The 16,081-nt window shown below is 44.7% G+C and overlaps 1 protein-coding gene and 1 long non-coding RNA gene across 4 annotated transcripts in view; one reads left to right on the top strand and one right to left on the bottom strand.

Annotated features, from left to right (window-relative positions):
• Positions 1-16,081, top strand: part of antxr2a (ANTXR cell adhesion molecule 2a) — a 63,984-nt gene that overhangs the window by 13,411 nt on the left and 34,492 nt on the right. For all 3 annotated transcript variants that reach the window (XM_062381333.1, XM_062381335.1, XM_062381334.1), the window contains 6 exons: positions 994-1,054; positions 2,138-2,233; positions 2,961-3,030; positions 10,538-10,616; positions 10,885-10,980; positions 15,762-15,812. In XM_062381333.1, the coding sequence (XP_062237317.1) occupies positions 994-1,054; positions 2,138-2,233; positions 2,961-3,030; positions 10,538-10,616; positions 10,885-10,980; positions 15,762-15,812 (453 nt within the window). The remainder of the gene's footprint in view (positions 1-993; positions 1,055-2,137; positions 2,234-2,960; positions 3,031-10,537; positions 10,617-10,884; positions 10,981-15,761; positions 15,813-16,081) is intronic.
• On the bottom strand, positions 10,473-12,723 carry LOC133936868 (uncharacterized). Its single transcript, XR_009914943.1, has 2 exons — positions 12,492-12,723; positions 10,473-11,452 (listed from the first exon to the last, which is right to left on the bottom strand). It is a non-coding gene; the product is annotated as an uncharacterized LOC133936868 (long non-coding RNA).

Below are 16,081 nucleotides of genomic sequence, written 5' to 3' on the forward strand. Positions count from 1 at the left end.
GTTTAATAAGTATGAGAGAATCGGCCCCCGTGAACCTTTCCCACCTAATTATCTCCACAAACTGATAAAACTCGGGACCTGATCCTTTCACAAACCCAGAGAGTTGTAACGCTGGCTGCAGATATTTGGACGACTGCCTCTTTCCCCTCCTGCAGCCGGCAGAAGAATGTTTGTCACAAGATCCCGGAGAAATGAAGAGCTGCTGTGTTTAGTGTTGAGCCAAACGGACGCCGCTCATCGCAACGCTCAAAACTCAGATATGAATATCTGCAAAACCTCCAGCGTGAGGATCTTTCCCCCTGAACAAATCACTTCATTTACGCTTTAAGGAAAAAATACCTTTATCTGCTGAATGTCAACTTCCCATTGATAAGACAAAAGAACATCATGTCTCACGTCCTCGCAGTGCATTTAGTTGTATCTTCCTTTTTGCCGAGGAAGTGGTCAGACATAGGAACGGCAGCCGATCCGTTTCCTCCCGGCTGTCATCTCCCCCCCTCTCCCTTTCTGACGCCTCCACATCAAACCATCATATTTAATAAGGCCTCTGTAAACACTCCTCAGACTGAAGTTTCGCCCAACATCAAACGAAGGGTTCAAGTGTCCTGTATCTCCGTTAATATGCTTCTTTTTACCGCCCGTGTCCGGGGATTTGCATAGTTGTCCTTTGTTGATTTATTGAATCATAGCGGACAGTGCGGCTCGGTGACAGTGGGCTCACACGGGCCTCTTTATATGTTAATGCGCGATCCCGGAGGTTTTTAATAGAACTGAGGAATGGAATGGTCTTGCATAATTTGCCCATAAAGGCTGACACAGCTGCCTTGTCTGCCTCCTCTCCTGCAGCCGACGGGACTCTTCTCAGGTGCTGCGCCCCTTAATCTGTTTTCTAAACTTGACAGATCCGATAACGACCGCTGGTTGATGTATTTATTCTCGGGGCTGCAAAGCGATAATTTACCCGTTCCCTCTCTTTTCTCCCTCGTCCTCTAGATACTGAAGCAGTCGTGCACGGAGATCCTGAGCGTGGAGCCGTCCAGCGTCTGCGTGAACGGTGAGTGGATCCTCCTGCTGCCGCCTCGCAGGACTCGAGATGTCTGTCCAACAGTAACTGGAAAAGACGTCTCAGTTTCCAGGCAGGACATGGAAAAATCAGTGGGGACGTACTGAGCCAGAGGAGATCACGGTGGCTTGTTGGAAAACCATCTGACAGCACTCGGGTCATAACAGGAAACTGAAAAACCCTCAGAACGTTAAAATAACTGAAGGTTTTAAGACTTTTAACGCTCACAACTGGGACTTAATAGACTTGTGTCAGTGGTTCCCAGGAGATTTAACTGGTGCTTCATTGGGAGTGTCTGTCAGTCTGTCAGTGACCCTTCACCTCTGATTATGGAGCGCTTAAAACAAGTTTCCTTCTAAAGCTTTTAATTTGAAGGAGTACTAGATGCTTAAAGACGAATATTGAGTATTTTATGAGAGAATAAATAGAAATTTGTGTTTTAGAACTTTTTTCACAATCTTCAGGACAAAAAATTATTTTCATATTCGACATTTATGTAAATATCACAATAAATGTCGCATTATCTGTCTTTAACGTTTAAAGACACATTTTTACACGAATCTGAGGTCAGTCAATAATGTGTTATAAATCCTAACTGTATATAGACATAACAGTATATTGGCTTTTGTAATATTACTATTGATGAAAATTATATTGCGGTATTAACTGATATTGTTTTGAAACCTAAATAAATCACCAATAGTTTGATTCGAAAAGCGATAGATGTTAGATCTGAATTATCCAGAGTCTTGTCTTATCCAGGTGGACGAGAGGAGAAGTTCAGTTTGTCTTATTGAAGTCAAATCCATAAATCTAATCTCTGATAATCCACCACATTGCTGTAGAAACGTGAACGTGACCCCAAGATATCCAGTAGTCTGTGAATGTTCCATGTGGAGATAATGTCCCTCTGAAATCAAATGTGCATAGAAACTACAGGTATATGGAACAACCTCAAGATGCAGTTAGAAGAAAGTCCAACTATACGCAGGCGTCTCTTCCTCCTCCTCCTCCTCCTCTTCCTCCTCCTCTTCCTCCTCCTCCTCCCTCTTATCTTGTGTTTACATTCCACAGAGTCCTTCGACATCGTCCTCAGAGGAAACGGCTTCAAACTCGGCCGCAGCAGCGAAGGCGTCGTCTGCAGCTTCATAGTCGGAGAGCAAACCTTCAGTGAGTGTCTGGAAAACAACGAGGAGCAAATCACCACAGCACCAACATCCACCAGGCTCCATTCATGAAACCAACAAACAAACAAACAAACAAACAGAAAGTCACTCAGTTTCCAACAGTCAATGTGAACATGGCTCTCAACAGGATTCATTAGTTCCATCCTTCTTCTTCTTCTTCCATTCAAACGAGAGACCTCTGGAAAGCAGCATCAGGCCCCTCCCTTTTGATGATGTCACGGATGACGCCATCATATGGTCATGCCCCAGCTCGATGGGCTCTACTCCGTGTTTTTTTGTTAAATATCATCACTGACTGTCTGTGATGTGACTCTCAGGCCACGCTCGGCTCTGTTGAAAAAGCAATAATCATTTTTTCAGGAAACAAAAAACATTTTTTGTTGCGCGGACGCACAAACACACACACACACACACACACACACACACACACACACACACACACACACACACACACACAGTAAACACTCATATTACAATCTGTCGTCTCTTCATTCAAAGTTGAATATTGTTCAGTTAACACAGGTTAAATGTCGATGGTTACACGATGCTTACTTTTACCTAGTGATTCAGAGACATGTCTTGTAGTTACCACATCTGGCCATAGTGGCCGCTGTTTCACAAAAGCGACATAACCCATTTTTTTTTTTGTTATAAAATGTAGTGTAATTTTTTCTGATTCGTGTTCTTAGCTTGTTTCTCTTGTTTTTCAGATCATAAGCCGAGTGCAGTGCGGAACGATTACCTGCTGTGTCCTGCACCGAAGCTCTATGACGTCGGACAGTAAGTGCACGGTGGTGAATGGACGTGTTGCATATGTGGACATTTTATTAAATATGAGTTTATTAAGAACTAGTCATGATTGACAGCTGAGACTGACACACAATTGGTTGACTGTGTGTATGGGCGGTACCTTGACACTGACTCCAATTTTAACAGGACGGCCGAGTCCTCTGGAACTCTCATCGAGCAGAGATCCCCAAAAAACTCACCTGCTCACGAAAGCTTTTGACCAATAGATCTATCCCCGTTATTATTTTCCAGTATTGGTTTATTCAAATATTACCTTCTTGTGCTCTACATCGAAAGGTTCTAAATAAGTCATTATTAAAATCTCCTGTAGCTGTCGTGACCCCTCACGCCCTCTTCATCCTTTTGCTCCTCTGATTTTAATTTGATTTATTGGAAGTTAAACCCGTAACTGAGGAGCCTAAAGACGCCGTCAACACTGTAGATGCAGCTCCATAGTAAAACATAACAACCCACAGAGACTCAAGTCAAATCAGTGTAAATAAGCATATATTCCTGGCTGCGTTAGTTATTGTTTGACTTTAACTCCGACTCTGGTTTTAATCCCGAAGCACAACAGATGATCGCTGAGGCGTTCTAGATGGAACAACAGATTTTCATGTCCTCGCCGACTGCAATCCAATCAAAAATGTATGATTACGAGTGCCGCTGGCTCCTGAAGGCGTTTCGGCTCCGAAGCAGATTATGTATCATATGATGTCGGTGACGCTGAATCAACTTCAGCCTCACCTCAGATAATCTGCTCAGGATGACATGTTGTTCTGCGCTGAGCTGAAGGTTGAATAGATGGAGGGATCAGAAAGATGCAGTGAGACCCTCTGTGTTTTGTGTTGGCTATGATTATTGAAAGTAGACTTTTGTGGGTTTTACCTTAGATTTGTTAAATGTCAGGGTGTATATTCACAATTCCAAGTTTTTTAATTCAAAAACTGTCAGACTAAAAAGATGCAAAACTAAGTAAAACAGAAAATCCTCACATTGGAAAATAAAATCCTGTTTTAGGGGATTAATTATATCAATTGGTTCATTTTTCTGAGCATATAAATGACCAAAAGGGGAAAAACAGTTTATCACCATAGCTCGATATTTAATTTGACCTTTGCTGCTTTGCATCTGTCCCAAGTTTGATTGATTTGTAGAATAACAAATCTCCGTATTAATCATCCCTCTGATTTCACAGTTAATCTCTTTATCTCAAATTGTGGGAATGCGATGATTTGAAATCCTGATTTTTCTCTCTTGGATAAAAAAAATCAGGAGAGCAAAACAACATCCTGGTGTTTTCCACTCGACTTGTTCAGGATGCAGTCGAAGAGATTCACTCGAGCGACAACATCTGTAAACCTACGGCGCCTGACAGGAGCCGAGCCGATGCTCCGCGGCCGCCATTTGCAGGAAGGCCCTGCTTAATTAACTCTTGGCTGCCAGTGGTGACCCATTAAGTAGTTAGCTGGGACGGGCGGTGAGTCAACACATCTGTTGGAGGGGCTTTAAAAGGATCCGCGACAGATGCAGCCGTTCCCTGCTCCGCGCTCCCCGTTTGAATTATTCACCATGCACTGAGATTCCATGCGCCCGGGCCACCTGCACGGAACGCCGGCGCCCGGAAACTTCCGTCTCCGTCCATCTGTCTTCCTCTGCTCCATCACTGGGGCGGGCGCTCAGGGCGCTCCGCGAACACCGCTCTACTCAGCCGAGGAACAATCCTTCACTGCGCATTTGCCCTTTTTCCACCATGTTTGTTACACGTGGGAGGGGGCTTCTCCTCAGCGGGCGCCGCCCCCCCCGCCTCCCGTCTTGACCTCGCAGATGTGCATTGTTCGGGAAACATATTTGAAATACGGCAGTGGCTCGAGCCCCCCCCCCCCCCCCGTCCCACCGGGGTCCTGCAGCAGGCAGCAGCTCCACATCCAGGCTCCATGTCCAGGAATCACAGTGTCCTCAGTTGGTCATTGAGCTGTGTAGGAGCACTCACAGAGAGGCATCATCTGCGCTGACAGCTGTGGCATCAGGCTTCAAACACTGGCAGCTGCCGATGCCCTTCCTCCCCTGCCACCCCCCCCACCTCTCCTCCTCCTCCCCCCCTTTGTGTATCCCCATTAGGAGACCCCGGCAAACCCTGCTGGGCCGCCGATGGAGAGGTTAAGTGGCTGCGCTCCTGCAGCAGCATGTCCTCACCTGGTGTTTTCACAATAATGACGAAGGGCAAAACAATAACTGAGCGGGGAGTCGACACCTGCTTGACGGAGCAGGTACAGGAGCTGATGCTCCTCAATAATTAAACAGGCCGTCCCGGGGCTGCTGCTGCTGCTGCTCGCGGGGGCATCGCTCCATCTGCTCCAGTGGGGGGTATGAAAATGTTTATGATGGAAATGTCCTGTTGTTTGATTGTCCTCCATGTGGCACCGGCGTGTTGGACGGGCTTGGGTTTGTTGTCACGTGACGCAGCAGGAAGCTGCAGCGTCTCTGTGGACGAGGACGTGAGCGACGTGTGGGACTCAGATCCTCGACGAGCCGGATCAGGGATTCAAGCTGTTCACTGGAAAAACACAAATATTAAGATTAATTATAGCAAATTGAGAAATAAGAGAATTTTCAGAATCAATAAGAATTCTTAGAAATACCATTATCATCACTTAATGCACTCTATCCTCGTAACAGCCATTATTTTAAGTGCTTCACCTTCTGTAGATCAAATAATTATATATTTTTGATCTGTTATCTCTGAAATAAATTTTTAATAAAGAAATATCTAATATAAATGACTTTATTCATGAAGCTCAATTCAAGAAGTTCAAAGTGTGTTAAAGAAAATATAAAATGCATCATGAGGAATTGTAAAAACCAACATAAGACAATAGAAGAAAGAAGCTTTAAATAAATCAAAATCTACAGTTTTTCACCTTCACACGACTTTTAATGATTTTGTGAATTATCTAAAAACACAGATTTATTGTCCAGCTTATCAATTTGTAAAATATGCTGCTGCTGTGTTTGAAACACCTGGAAAGAATGTCTGTCAGTGCAGATGTTTGTTTTTACACTTCTCCTATTGACATAGGAGATTTCTAACTTGTTGTTTTCCAGCACATGAACTTCTGCTTCTGCAATAGATTGAATGAATTCTGGGTAAATCTCTCTCTGCTGCAGAGTCAGGCAAACAAAATTCATATGGCTTCTCCTCTGACCAATAACGCATCATTTCACCAACTTCCGTGATAATCCGTTAAGTATCTCTTACGTGATTCCAGCAGAAAAACTATGAAAACATCAGTAATTCAGACTTTGAAGCTTTGCAGTTTAAAGAAATGAAAGTAAATGGTTTCCTGGACTTGTAGGAAAATGGATTTCTACTGTGCCATGAATTGAAAAAGTAAAGATATGTATTCAAGACGTCGTGTCGTACCACACTCTTGTTTTCTCTCCTCTCCGTCACCAGCTGCTCGCCCACAAAACCTCCAGTTTACTCTGAACTTTGCTCCATCAGCCGGTCTTTTAGTTTCCAAACAGTGGAAGTGTCTCCCGGTCCCGGTGCTTTAGGAGCTGATCCCCCCCCCCCCACCCACCTCAGCCGAGTTTCCTTCCCTCCATCAGAACTTCTGCCACCAACTCAGACCGCAGAGCGATGGCTCCTGGATGCCGAGTGACAGCCGTCGCATATGCTCCTCTGTGAATTATTCAGCCTCCTCAGTTTTCACGTCTTTAAGGGAAGTTTGAAAAGCCATTAGCGTCACCGACGTCAGCTTCTCCAGCTGCAGCGCATCACCAAAGCTCAGTGTCACGGCGGGGGCCCTCTACTTTCAGACAGATTAAATCGAGCCCAGGGACAAAGTTTTTCTCCCCAGCGCGGAGGCGAGGAGCAACCTTCTGCCGTTCAACTGGTGTCACTGGGAGCCCGTGTCGCTCTCCACTCGAGTTCTGACTGATCCCTCGGCCCCCGTGACAATCTGGCCTCTCATCTCCCATTTATTCAGACACAAGCGGCGACCCACCGAGCAGCTGCAGCTCTCTCCTCAGTGTCACTCACCGGCTTTGACTGCGTGGAAGTTAAATGACAGGGAGGCTTGTTTTAAATTATTCATCCCACCTCATGCAGTTGCCTTTTATTCCCCCTCTTTCTAACCCTCATGCCAACATTTTAATATTCCGTGCAACATCACCAGATTGGCACAAACCGGAGCCGCTTTCAGAGATGAGCTCTGGAAAATGTCCGGACAATTGGGTGCAGACATTTTGTGTGATTTTCCTTTTAACCTATGAAAGGTGCTCTAGGGAATCGTCCAGGTCGAGCAGCAGGAGGCAGGACATGACGTGTAAATCACATGTTTTTTGTTCAAGGCACATTCACAGCTCTTATCTCCAGAAGCTCACAGATCTCCTCACCTTACCAAGTGGACCATTGACTCTTTTCCATCCTGAGATATTTGGATTCTTCCACTTTCACGTCCGTCATGTCTGAGAAACCTCATCAATGTCCAGAGCAACTGACTTGGACGTTTTTCGAACTCGTATTAAGCCTCTCCGGAAAAGTTTAGTTTTGGTTCATGTCAGAAAAGCAGCTTTTTTCACAGACCTTCATTTATTGTTGTTTTCTTCTAGTCAAACAATTAAGCAACTTAATCTGTAGGAAGTCGAAACACTTTCCCTCAAGTGTTTGCAGCACAGGATGTTCGGTGAAGTCAAGTTTATTCATAGAGCACATTTAAAAACAGCTGCAGTTTAAGAGAGTGCTGCACAACGAACAAAGACACAATGAAAAATACAATAAATGTTGAAAATAAAACAACATAGACTAGCAAAAGTAAAATTTGATAAAATGTCCAGTATGTTTTTAAAGGCCTGGTCATTTATTCCTTTAAAACAATTAAAAGAAACTGGAACTCGATCCTGAACTGAAGCTGAAGCCCCCCCCCCTAGGAACCTTACATATCTGAATAACTGATTAATTTTCCGCTGAGTGACAAAGACAATGACTAAACACTTCAGCGCTAATTGTAAAAATGTGTTACGGCCGAAACCACTTAAAGACTTGGTCATTCTTCTGGAAATAAAAAGGGTGAAAAGAGACGAGGATATACGACGGGTGCAGATTCTGCCCACTCAACAGTAACTCTGTAATTAGGAGGAGGAGGAGGAGGAGGAGGAGGAGGAGGCCTCGCTGGTTGGGTTGTGGTGTGTTAAGGATGTCCAGTGATGTCAGGTTATAGGGAGGGGGGGGCTGGCGTTCGTCAGTGTAACTCGCTTGGGAGCTTTTCCCTCCTTCACACGCCGGGGGTCCGCTCCTTCTCCGGCTTGATTAACAACCTGCCCACCATTACCACGGATTGAGGTGTCATCTGAATTAGCCTCTCCCCTCACCCATTCAGCTCGAGCACTTAGTTAGTGCTCAGTGTCTCAGTGTCTCAGCGTCTCAGTGTCTCAGTGTCTCAGTGTCTTCAGACACAAAGACGTTTTGTGATGGAAGCAGACTGGTTCTTTTTGATCCTGTCGATCTTCTTGTTTTAATGCAGAGGAGGAACGAGCACAAACGTTTCAGCTGCAGTTCACAGTTCACTTTGTGTTTCAGCTGGACTGGATTCAAACCCTGTGCACTGTGGTTCTCCCAGTGGTTCCATTTCAGTTAGCGCTATATTTTGACTCTTCTATTTGTGTCGTCTCTTGCGTGCTGGTTCCCAGCCTGTCAATGTGTTTGGTTTCAATGCTTCAGGATCCCAGAGCAGAATGGAACCAAATCAAACTCGTCCTTTTCCACCTTTTCTGGAGTTCCGAGCAGGTGTTTAATATCGAGCCAGTTCTCTGTGTTTCGAAAAGCTGGTTCAACTCTGGCCACAACAAGAAGACCAAACAAATCATTCTGACCACAATTTGTATTTAGTTTATGTCATGTTCAGGCTATAAAGAAGATTTTAGGAAGATTTTAAACTGGTTCTTAAAAGGTTTGCAGCTCTGAACCAGCAGCAGGTTCCCCTTTGTTGAAGAGGGCTGTGTGAGTGCAGCAGAGTGTAACAAAGAGAAACCTGCAATGGGAAGTAAGATTCTAAACCATATAATCTATTTATTTGATAGGGAATCGACCTGATTATTCCAGAAGTGGAACACGTATCTCGAGAATCATTCTTCAACAACGGCAGCAACAACTGGTTCTCCAGATCTGGTTCTGCATACTGGGTTCGAGCTTCCCTCTTGTTTTCAGTGAAATTAAATGATTTGAAAGATTCTGCTGAATATGGGGGAAAATCCTCATATATCACATTAAAAACACTAAACAAATTCCATCATGATTCTCAAGGAAATCAGATAATAAGTCAACATGATCCTGGTTTTTCAACAAAATCAGCTCAGTGGTTTTTGTGTGATCCTTCTGACGCTCAGAAACAAACCTCAGTGAAACACAAAACAAGTGAAACCTGAAGAGGAGCCGTCCACAAGTTGAAGTGTCAAAGTGTCAAAGTGCATCGTGCCGTTTTTAAAGTTTCCCCTATTTTAAATATTTAGCGTGGGTAAATAAGAAGTCAGTTCAGACTATTTAGAATAAAACGCATAGTAATGGACACATGGTCTGGTCGCTCATCTGTTCCGAACCACAGGAGAGTTGGTGGCCCAAGGCTCTGCCTCAGGCTCCAGCCTCAGCAAAGAGAAGCGCTCCTGTTATTATTCTGCTGCACCGGGTTTCATGCAGGCCTCCCCTGAACGCTACCACACACTCACAGCTGGCCACTCACACACACAGACACACACACACACACACAACCACGCCGCTGCCGCACTTCTTTCTCTCCTCTGTCTTTTTTGTGTTGGAGGATTTCAGGCGTTTCACTTGTTCCGTATTCCTGAATTCTCATTAAACCTGCAGTAATTGGATTGGGCATAATAGACATATGGAGATTGAGGTGCCGTTCATCATTAGGGTTTTAATTGCACCCATTTTGGTCTCTGCAGGTTTTCTCTTTCTTTCTTTCTTTCTTTCCTCCGTCTAAATAAGTCGTAGGAGTTCACGAGCCTTGTTACCGAAAGTCCGGTTCCCTGAGGGAGTCGGGCTAATGTGAGCACTTTGTTCGATGCTTTTAAATCTGTGGTGAAACAATGACTTTTAGCTTTTCACTTGATTTGTCAAACCATTAGAGGAAAGTACTGATTTATAGATGGATAAGATTTGATTGATAGATAAGTCAGGTACCTCGATGAAGGCCTTTGTGTTCCAGGTGCATTTCTATCTTTCCTACATTAATAAAGGCTTTTTATTATGCTTCCTTTATTTATTCCTTTGCATCAATGATTATTGATATTGCGATGGAAGTCTTTGTAGCAGTTTCTCTTTAGTTATATTGAAATCCAACAGATCTTTGATAGTTTTTCCTCATATTTGATGGATTAGACTAAAACACAGTCGGCAAAAGAGTAAATTCTGTCATAAATCAAGTTATAACTTATTTAGTTGATTTCCAGTTAGTTAATAAGGATGAAACCTTTTCTCTTTCAGGACCATGGACGTTCTGATCAGCCTGAACGACGGCAAATCCTTCATCTCCAGCTCCTACAAAATCACAGCTTCCACGTGTGTGAGTCTGAAGCACCAGCAAGTTAAAATCATTTAATAACATGTACCAAATGTGAATTTACCAGATATGAGGATAGCAGTGGGATTATGGGATGATGGATGAATTGATATATGGATGTGTGGATCATCCTCATGGGAAAATTTGGTTTAAAGGAGCAGTAAACACAACAAATAGATATACAAATAATAATGTTTATGAAACACCATGAATCCAAACTACTAGACCTGATTAGAGCGAGTAATCTGATTACTGTGGTTTCCTCCTGCAGTCGGACGGCTTTGTGGTGGCGATCGTCTTCCTGGTTCTGCTGGTCCTCGTGGCTCTGGCCCTCATGTGGTGGTTCTTTCCCCTGTGCTGCACACTGGTGAGTGTTACTGGGGAGTCACTGGTTTTAAGAACAGGACTATAGATGTAGAAGATTCTCTTTAATAAATTACATCATGGTATAGAGTCTTGAGAACATGATTCTCTCTGTTGCAACGCGCAGCTCGTCTGAAGCAACTGGGTTCAACTGAATCTGTGGTTTTTAAGAATGCAGTTGAATTTGAGGAAGTGTTTCGGTTAATGTCACTTGTAAAAAAACAAAAAGCTGAAACCACAGTGACCAGCAGCCGGTCGGGCTCAGCCGAGGCCGCTCGCCACTCAGCGGGCTCGATGTTGCCCATCAGCTGGAGGTGAAGGGGAAGTGGTGCAGCAACATCTGTTCAACCTCATCACCTCCGGTTTACCTCGTTCACCCGCGGCGGCTTAGCAACACCACACAGGACGAACCTCAACCAGGAAGTCGAGAAAGCCACTTCCTGCCGACGAGCGATCGAGTGAGAACACACGAGTTCCTGAGAAGAGAAGAAGTCAGAGAACACGAGATGTGACAGATTGTTCCTCCGTGAACAGACCGGTGTTTGTTCAGGAGACTGGATCCACCCGGGGACCGAAGTGATTCATTATCAGTTTGTGTTTTAATCGCGTTTGAGTCCGTCACGTTTCTGCTGCTGATTAAAACACTTACTGTGTTCGGGTAAACACGGATTAACTGGAATCTCAGCCTCTGCTGGTTGAAGGGAGTTCCATGTGCTGGTGTGAACGTGGAGGCAACTTCATTTTTTAAATGAATTTAAAGAAAAACATGAGCTTCACTGATTTATTTACAATTATGGCAATTTCAGTCGCGCTCTAGTTTAGTGTGTGTGTGTGTCTGTGGGTGTGGGTGTGTGTTTTTACTCAATAAATGCAGACATGAACATCCAGAGAAGCAAATTAAATGGGATTTTAATATTATTAAATGTTACCACTATGAAAAATAATAATAATTGAATACATTAATTGAAAAATTCATGATCTGTCTGATCATCTATCATCACCTATCTGCACAATAGTGGGCATCATTGTATAGTATAGTAAAGTGTAGTATAGTAAGAAGTATCCTGTTGTGGTTTGAACATATTTCATTTGACATAAATTAGATAAAACACACAATAAACATATTAAAGATCAAATTCACTGATGATAACCTGATAATTATTCACACATTCCATAGATATGATGATAATATAGTATTTAAATATTGTTTAGGCCATAATAATGTGATATATTCTAACAAGTTCAAGACTTGTTTAATCCTGGAAGCCTTGTTGCCCCCCCCCCCCTCACCTCCGTCCTCTCCCACTTAACAATTTAGAAAAACCCACAGCAGGTTATGGTTCGGGGCTGCGAGGCGCGGGGCTACAGATGGTGCACCCGCTCTTGCTCTGTGCCTCTGCTTTTATTATTTTGATTTCCAGCGGAGATCTGATGAAGGCAAATTTACCCCCCCTGCCCCCCCCCAGCACCTCCGTTCCGGCTCAATCACGCCGGCCCCTAAATGACTGACGTTACCTGGCTTTGTGGACCTGAAGGGAGCCCATCCAGAATGAGATGGAAGCATATTTTGGAAAACCAACAAAGGCATTAAAATGTAAACCCCCTGCAGCATGTCTGGCCGCGGACGTGTTTGTCTTGGTGGAGCGAGCTGCTGTTGCCTTCCATCGAGGGACGCGGCAGAAGAGGAGGGCCATGTGTGGCTTGTTAATATTTAAACCCCCAGTCTGCCAGGTTTCAGCAGTCAGGATGAGGCCACGCACACACACACACACACACACACACACTAGCCCAACCTCTCTCCCACAATCCCTCTCTCTCTCTGCCTCTCTCCCACATGGCCTGATGCCAGGAGAGAGGTCATACAAGCTGTGGAGTGGTAATTTCTTTGTTTATGATTTGTTTGGGAAGTAAAACTCGGAAACGGCGTCGCCCTCAGTTCAGAAGAGTTTTCAGTGTCGGAGATGAAGTTTATCCAAAAGTACAAATGAGTCCCTGATAGTTTGGAGGCATGTTTGGACACGTTTTAAACTCAGTTGGTGCCTAATATGTTAATAATCTCTGATTGTTTAATTTCACGAGTTGTCAGCGTTGCTCCCTGAGGCAGAACTTTCCCCGTCTTGTGTTGCTGTTTCCCCCTCGGAGACATTTTTATTCTCACAACAGTTGAATGTGTCCGGAAACAAATACACAAATCATTTAAAAATGGTACCTCCAGGAAACAACTGTAAAACAAGTTCTGAGCTCGAGGTCGGAAAAACAAACAGATCATCAGAATCAGAATTCTTTTTATTGCCATCTATATTTGCACATACAGGAAACTGCCTTGGTGTGGTTGTACAAACAACAATATAAAAACAACAATAGAACAACAATATGTACAGTAAGAGAGTTATGGGCACGTGCGGTTCTAAGGTGCAGAGATTGGTGATAGTGCCACATAGGGACGATTCCTCTGGCTCCTCTGATTGGTCCGATTCCCCCCCGGTGTCATGGCCGCAGTGGCGAGCGGCTGTCAGATGGCTAAGTATCCTGCGGTCTAGTTTTTAATTATGCCGACACATCGCTGAGCGCCCTGCTCTTCACATCTGTCCGTCAGGTAGCTGGGAAACCGCAGCCTCGCCGCCGTCATCGGCATAATCCCACAATATGTGGTGGGAATCTGCTGCACTTAATAAAAGGAGATAATCCCGTCGGCGTAAGGTGAGGTTTAAAATCACGTTAATCAGCGTATGGAGAGGCTACTCGCAGCCACGCACTGGATCTGCTTACAGCCAGTCGTGTGTCAAAGAGCGATTAATTAACGCTAATTGATTATTTTTCATTATTCTAATGACAACAGTATGTGGCCAATGCGGTGGGATCCCTGCACGAAGCAGCTGTTAGCATCTATGATATGCTATAATTACATTGCTCTTTCTTCTTCTTTTTATCTCCCCTCAAAAACCAATTTAGCAAATGCATGAGCAGTGATGACAGCGTAGTATCTGTCTGTGGTGACTAATGGACAAAGGTCTGCCTTCCGCTCGACCACAGCTCCAGCTGAGAGACGTCCCTGCTGTAACTGTATGAACAGTATTTATAGACCAGTGTGAAGCTAACGTCCACGAGGCTGTGAAGAGGTTTTATTTATTAACACAATCTGTGCGGAGGAGAGAAGAGGAAGTTTGTTTCTCACTTCGTCTCATGTTCACGCTCTTCCTCTCTCCTCAGAGTCTGAGGTTGTTCCATAGTTTCATTTGATCTGGTTAGTTTTGATTTCACATTGTAATTTAAGGACTAAATTATTATGTCTGACATGCAAGCGTCCTGTCGTCATCACCCACGTGGGCGGAGTCTACCTGTTCTTGACTCTGATTGGTTTGTAGAGGGCGTCTGACGTGGGCGTGTTGACAGTGGGGTGGGCAGTAGTGATCTTTCCAATTGAATGGAATCTGTTAATTTGGCAGCTACGGTAGCATCTTTACGGTATTACTACCACCATCACCAACTTCAGGAGTAGCACTGTGGTGGCTCAGGAGGTAGAGAGGGTTGTTGGTTCGATCCCCGGCTCGTTGACACTGCATTTTGAAGTGTCCTTGGGCAATAGAGCAAGGCATCGTATGAGCAACAGAAAAAGTGAGCGTTCAAACATATTGTTGGAGGTGAAGACGGCAGCTGCTTCCTCTTCTTCTTCTTCTTCCTCTCTTGTTTAATGCTGTCTCTACTTCCTGTGATTGTGGTTGATGAGTTTTCACGCTTTCAACAAACAGAACCTTGCACAACCACATAAACACACTGAATGCTCATTCTTAAAACACTCAAATTCAATTTTAAAAAGCTCCATATATAAGAAAACACCTGTAAACTGCTTCCAGGGCCTCTCGTATCAAAGAGGAAGACGTACGACTCCTGAAACCTCAAAATGTCGGAGAATAAACTCCCCGGCCTGATCCGTCTCACACTCGAGGCCCGAGCGGCGTCTTCAACAAAAAGTTGGATGTGTGGAATGTTGACTGTGAGGCGTCTGACTGACACCTGACAAATGTCCCCGTGTCAGGACGCTCCTTTGCTTCGCGATGCACATCTGCAAAAAGCTCGTGGAGGCATCTTGTCCTTGAGTGGAATCACATTGTGGACAACCTGCTCCTCAGGTGCCATGTCACCCAGTGGTGTCATGAACAATGCCGCCGGGCCGGTCACTCTGCTGCGGGAGAAGTGTGTCGTTTGTCTGTGTGTGTGTGTGTGTGTGTGTGTGTGTGTGTTGTTGTGTGTTTGACGCCACTCATCTTCCACCCAGACGGAGCTTGAAGCCGAGCCCGAGCTTCCTCCTCCGCATCTCGTTGGAGCTAATTAACTCCTTAGGACTTTAAGATTGGGGGGGGGGGGGGGGGGGGGAGCATCGATACCGGTCCAATTAATTAAGAGCTAAACGGGCGACAGCCATCGCCCCAAAGACTCCCCCGTCAACAAGTTGATTTCCAGCTTTTTCTTTATTTTGCACGGGGGGGGCTGTTGTTGGTTTACAAGCAGAACCCTTGTAATCAGTAGTCAGCCAGGGCGGGGGGGCGGGGGGGGGGGGGGGGGGGGTCTGCGTACACAGCGCAGTGAGCTCAGGGACGTCTCTGTCTGTCTCAGTCACCTGTCACGAATCACCTCCGTCAGCCCCGTCTGTGCTCGGCCTGACACGGCTTGAGCGTGTGTGTCTGTGTGTGTGTGTGTGTGTGTGTGTGTGTGTGTTTTGTGTGTTCGCACTCGTCCCTCTGTGGACTTTGTGCTGACGCTCTTTTGCTTTTTGTGTTTATCCAGGTCATCAAAGACCCGCCGCCGCCTCCCCCACCTTCCCGTCCTCCACCACCTGTGAGTATTAATATGGTGTTGTCTCTAAATACTACGATTTAAATATAGTAAAACTTCATGGCTTCCTTTTCAAAATAAGAAGAGGACATTGAGATCTTTTCCTCTGACTCCTGACAAAATGTTTATTTCTCAAATTGTTGAGCTCTATTTAGAAAACGTTTAATGTTATTACTCTGAGAAATATGAATTATTTAATAGTTTTAAGACCTTTTTATAATCTAGCAAATCTCTTTCGATCTCTAGTTTGCACCTCATATAACTATTGATTA

The sequence above is a fragment of the Platichthys flesus genome, chromosome 3 (assembly GCF_949316205.1).
Source record: "Platichthys flesus chromosome 3, fPlaFle2.1, whole genome shotgun sequence".
Taxonomy (NCBI): domain Eukaryota; kingdom Metazoa; phylum Chordata; class Actinopteri; order Pleuronectiformes; family Pleuronectidae; genus Platichthys; species Platichthys flesus.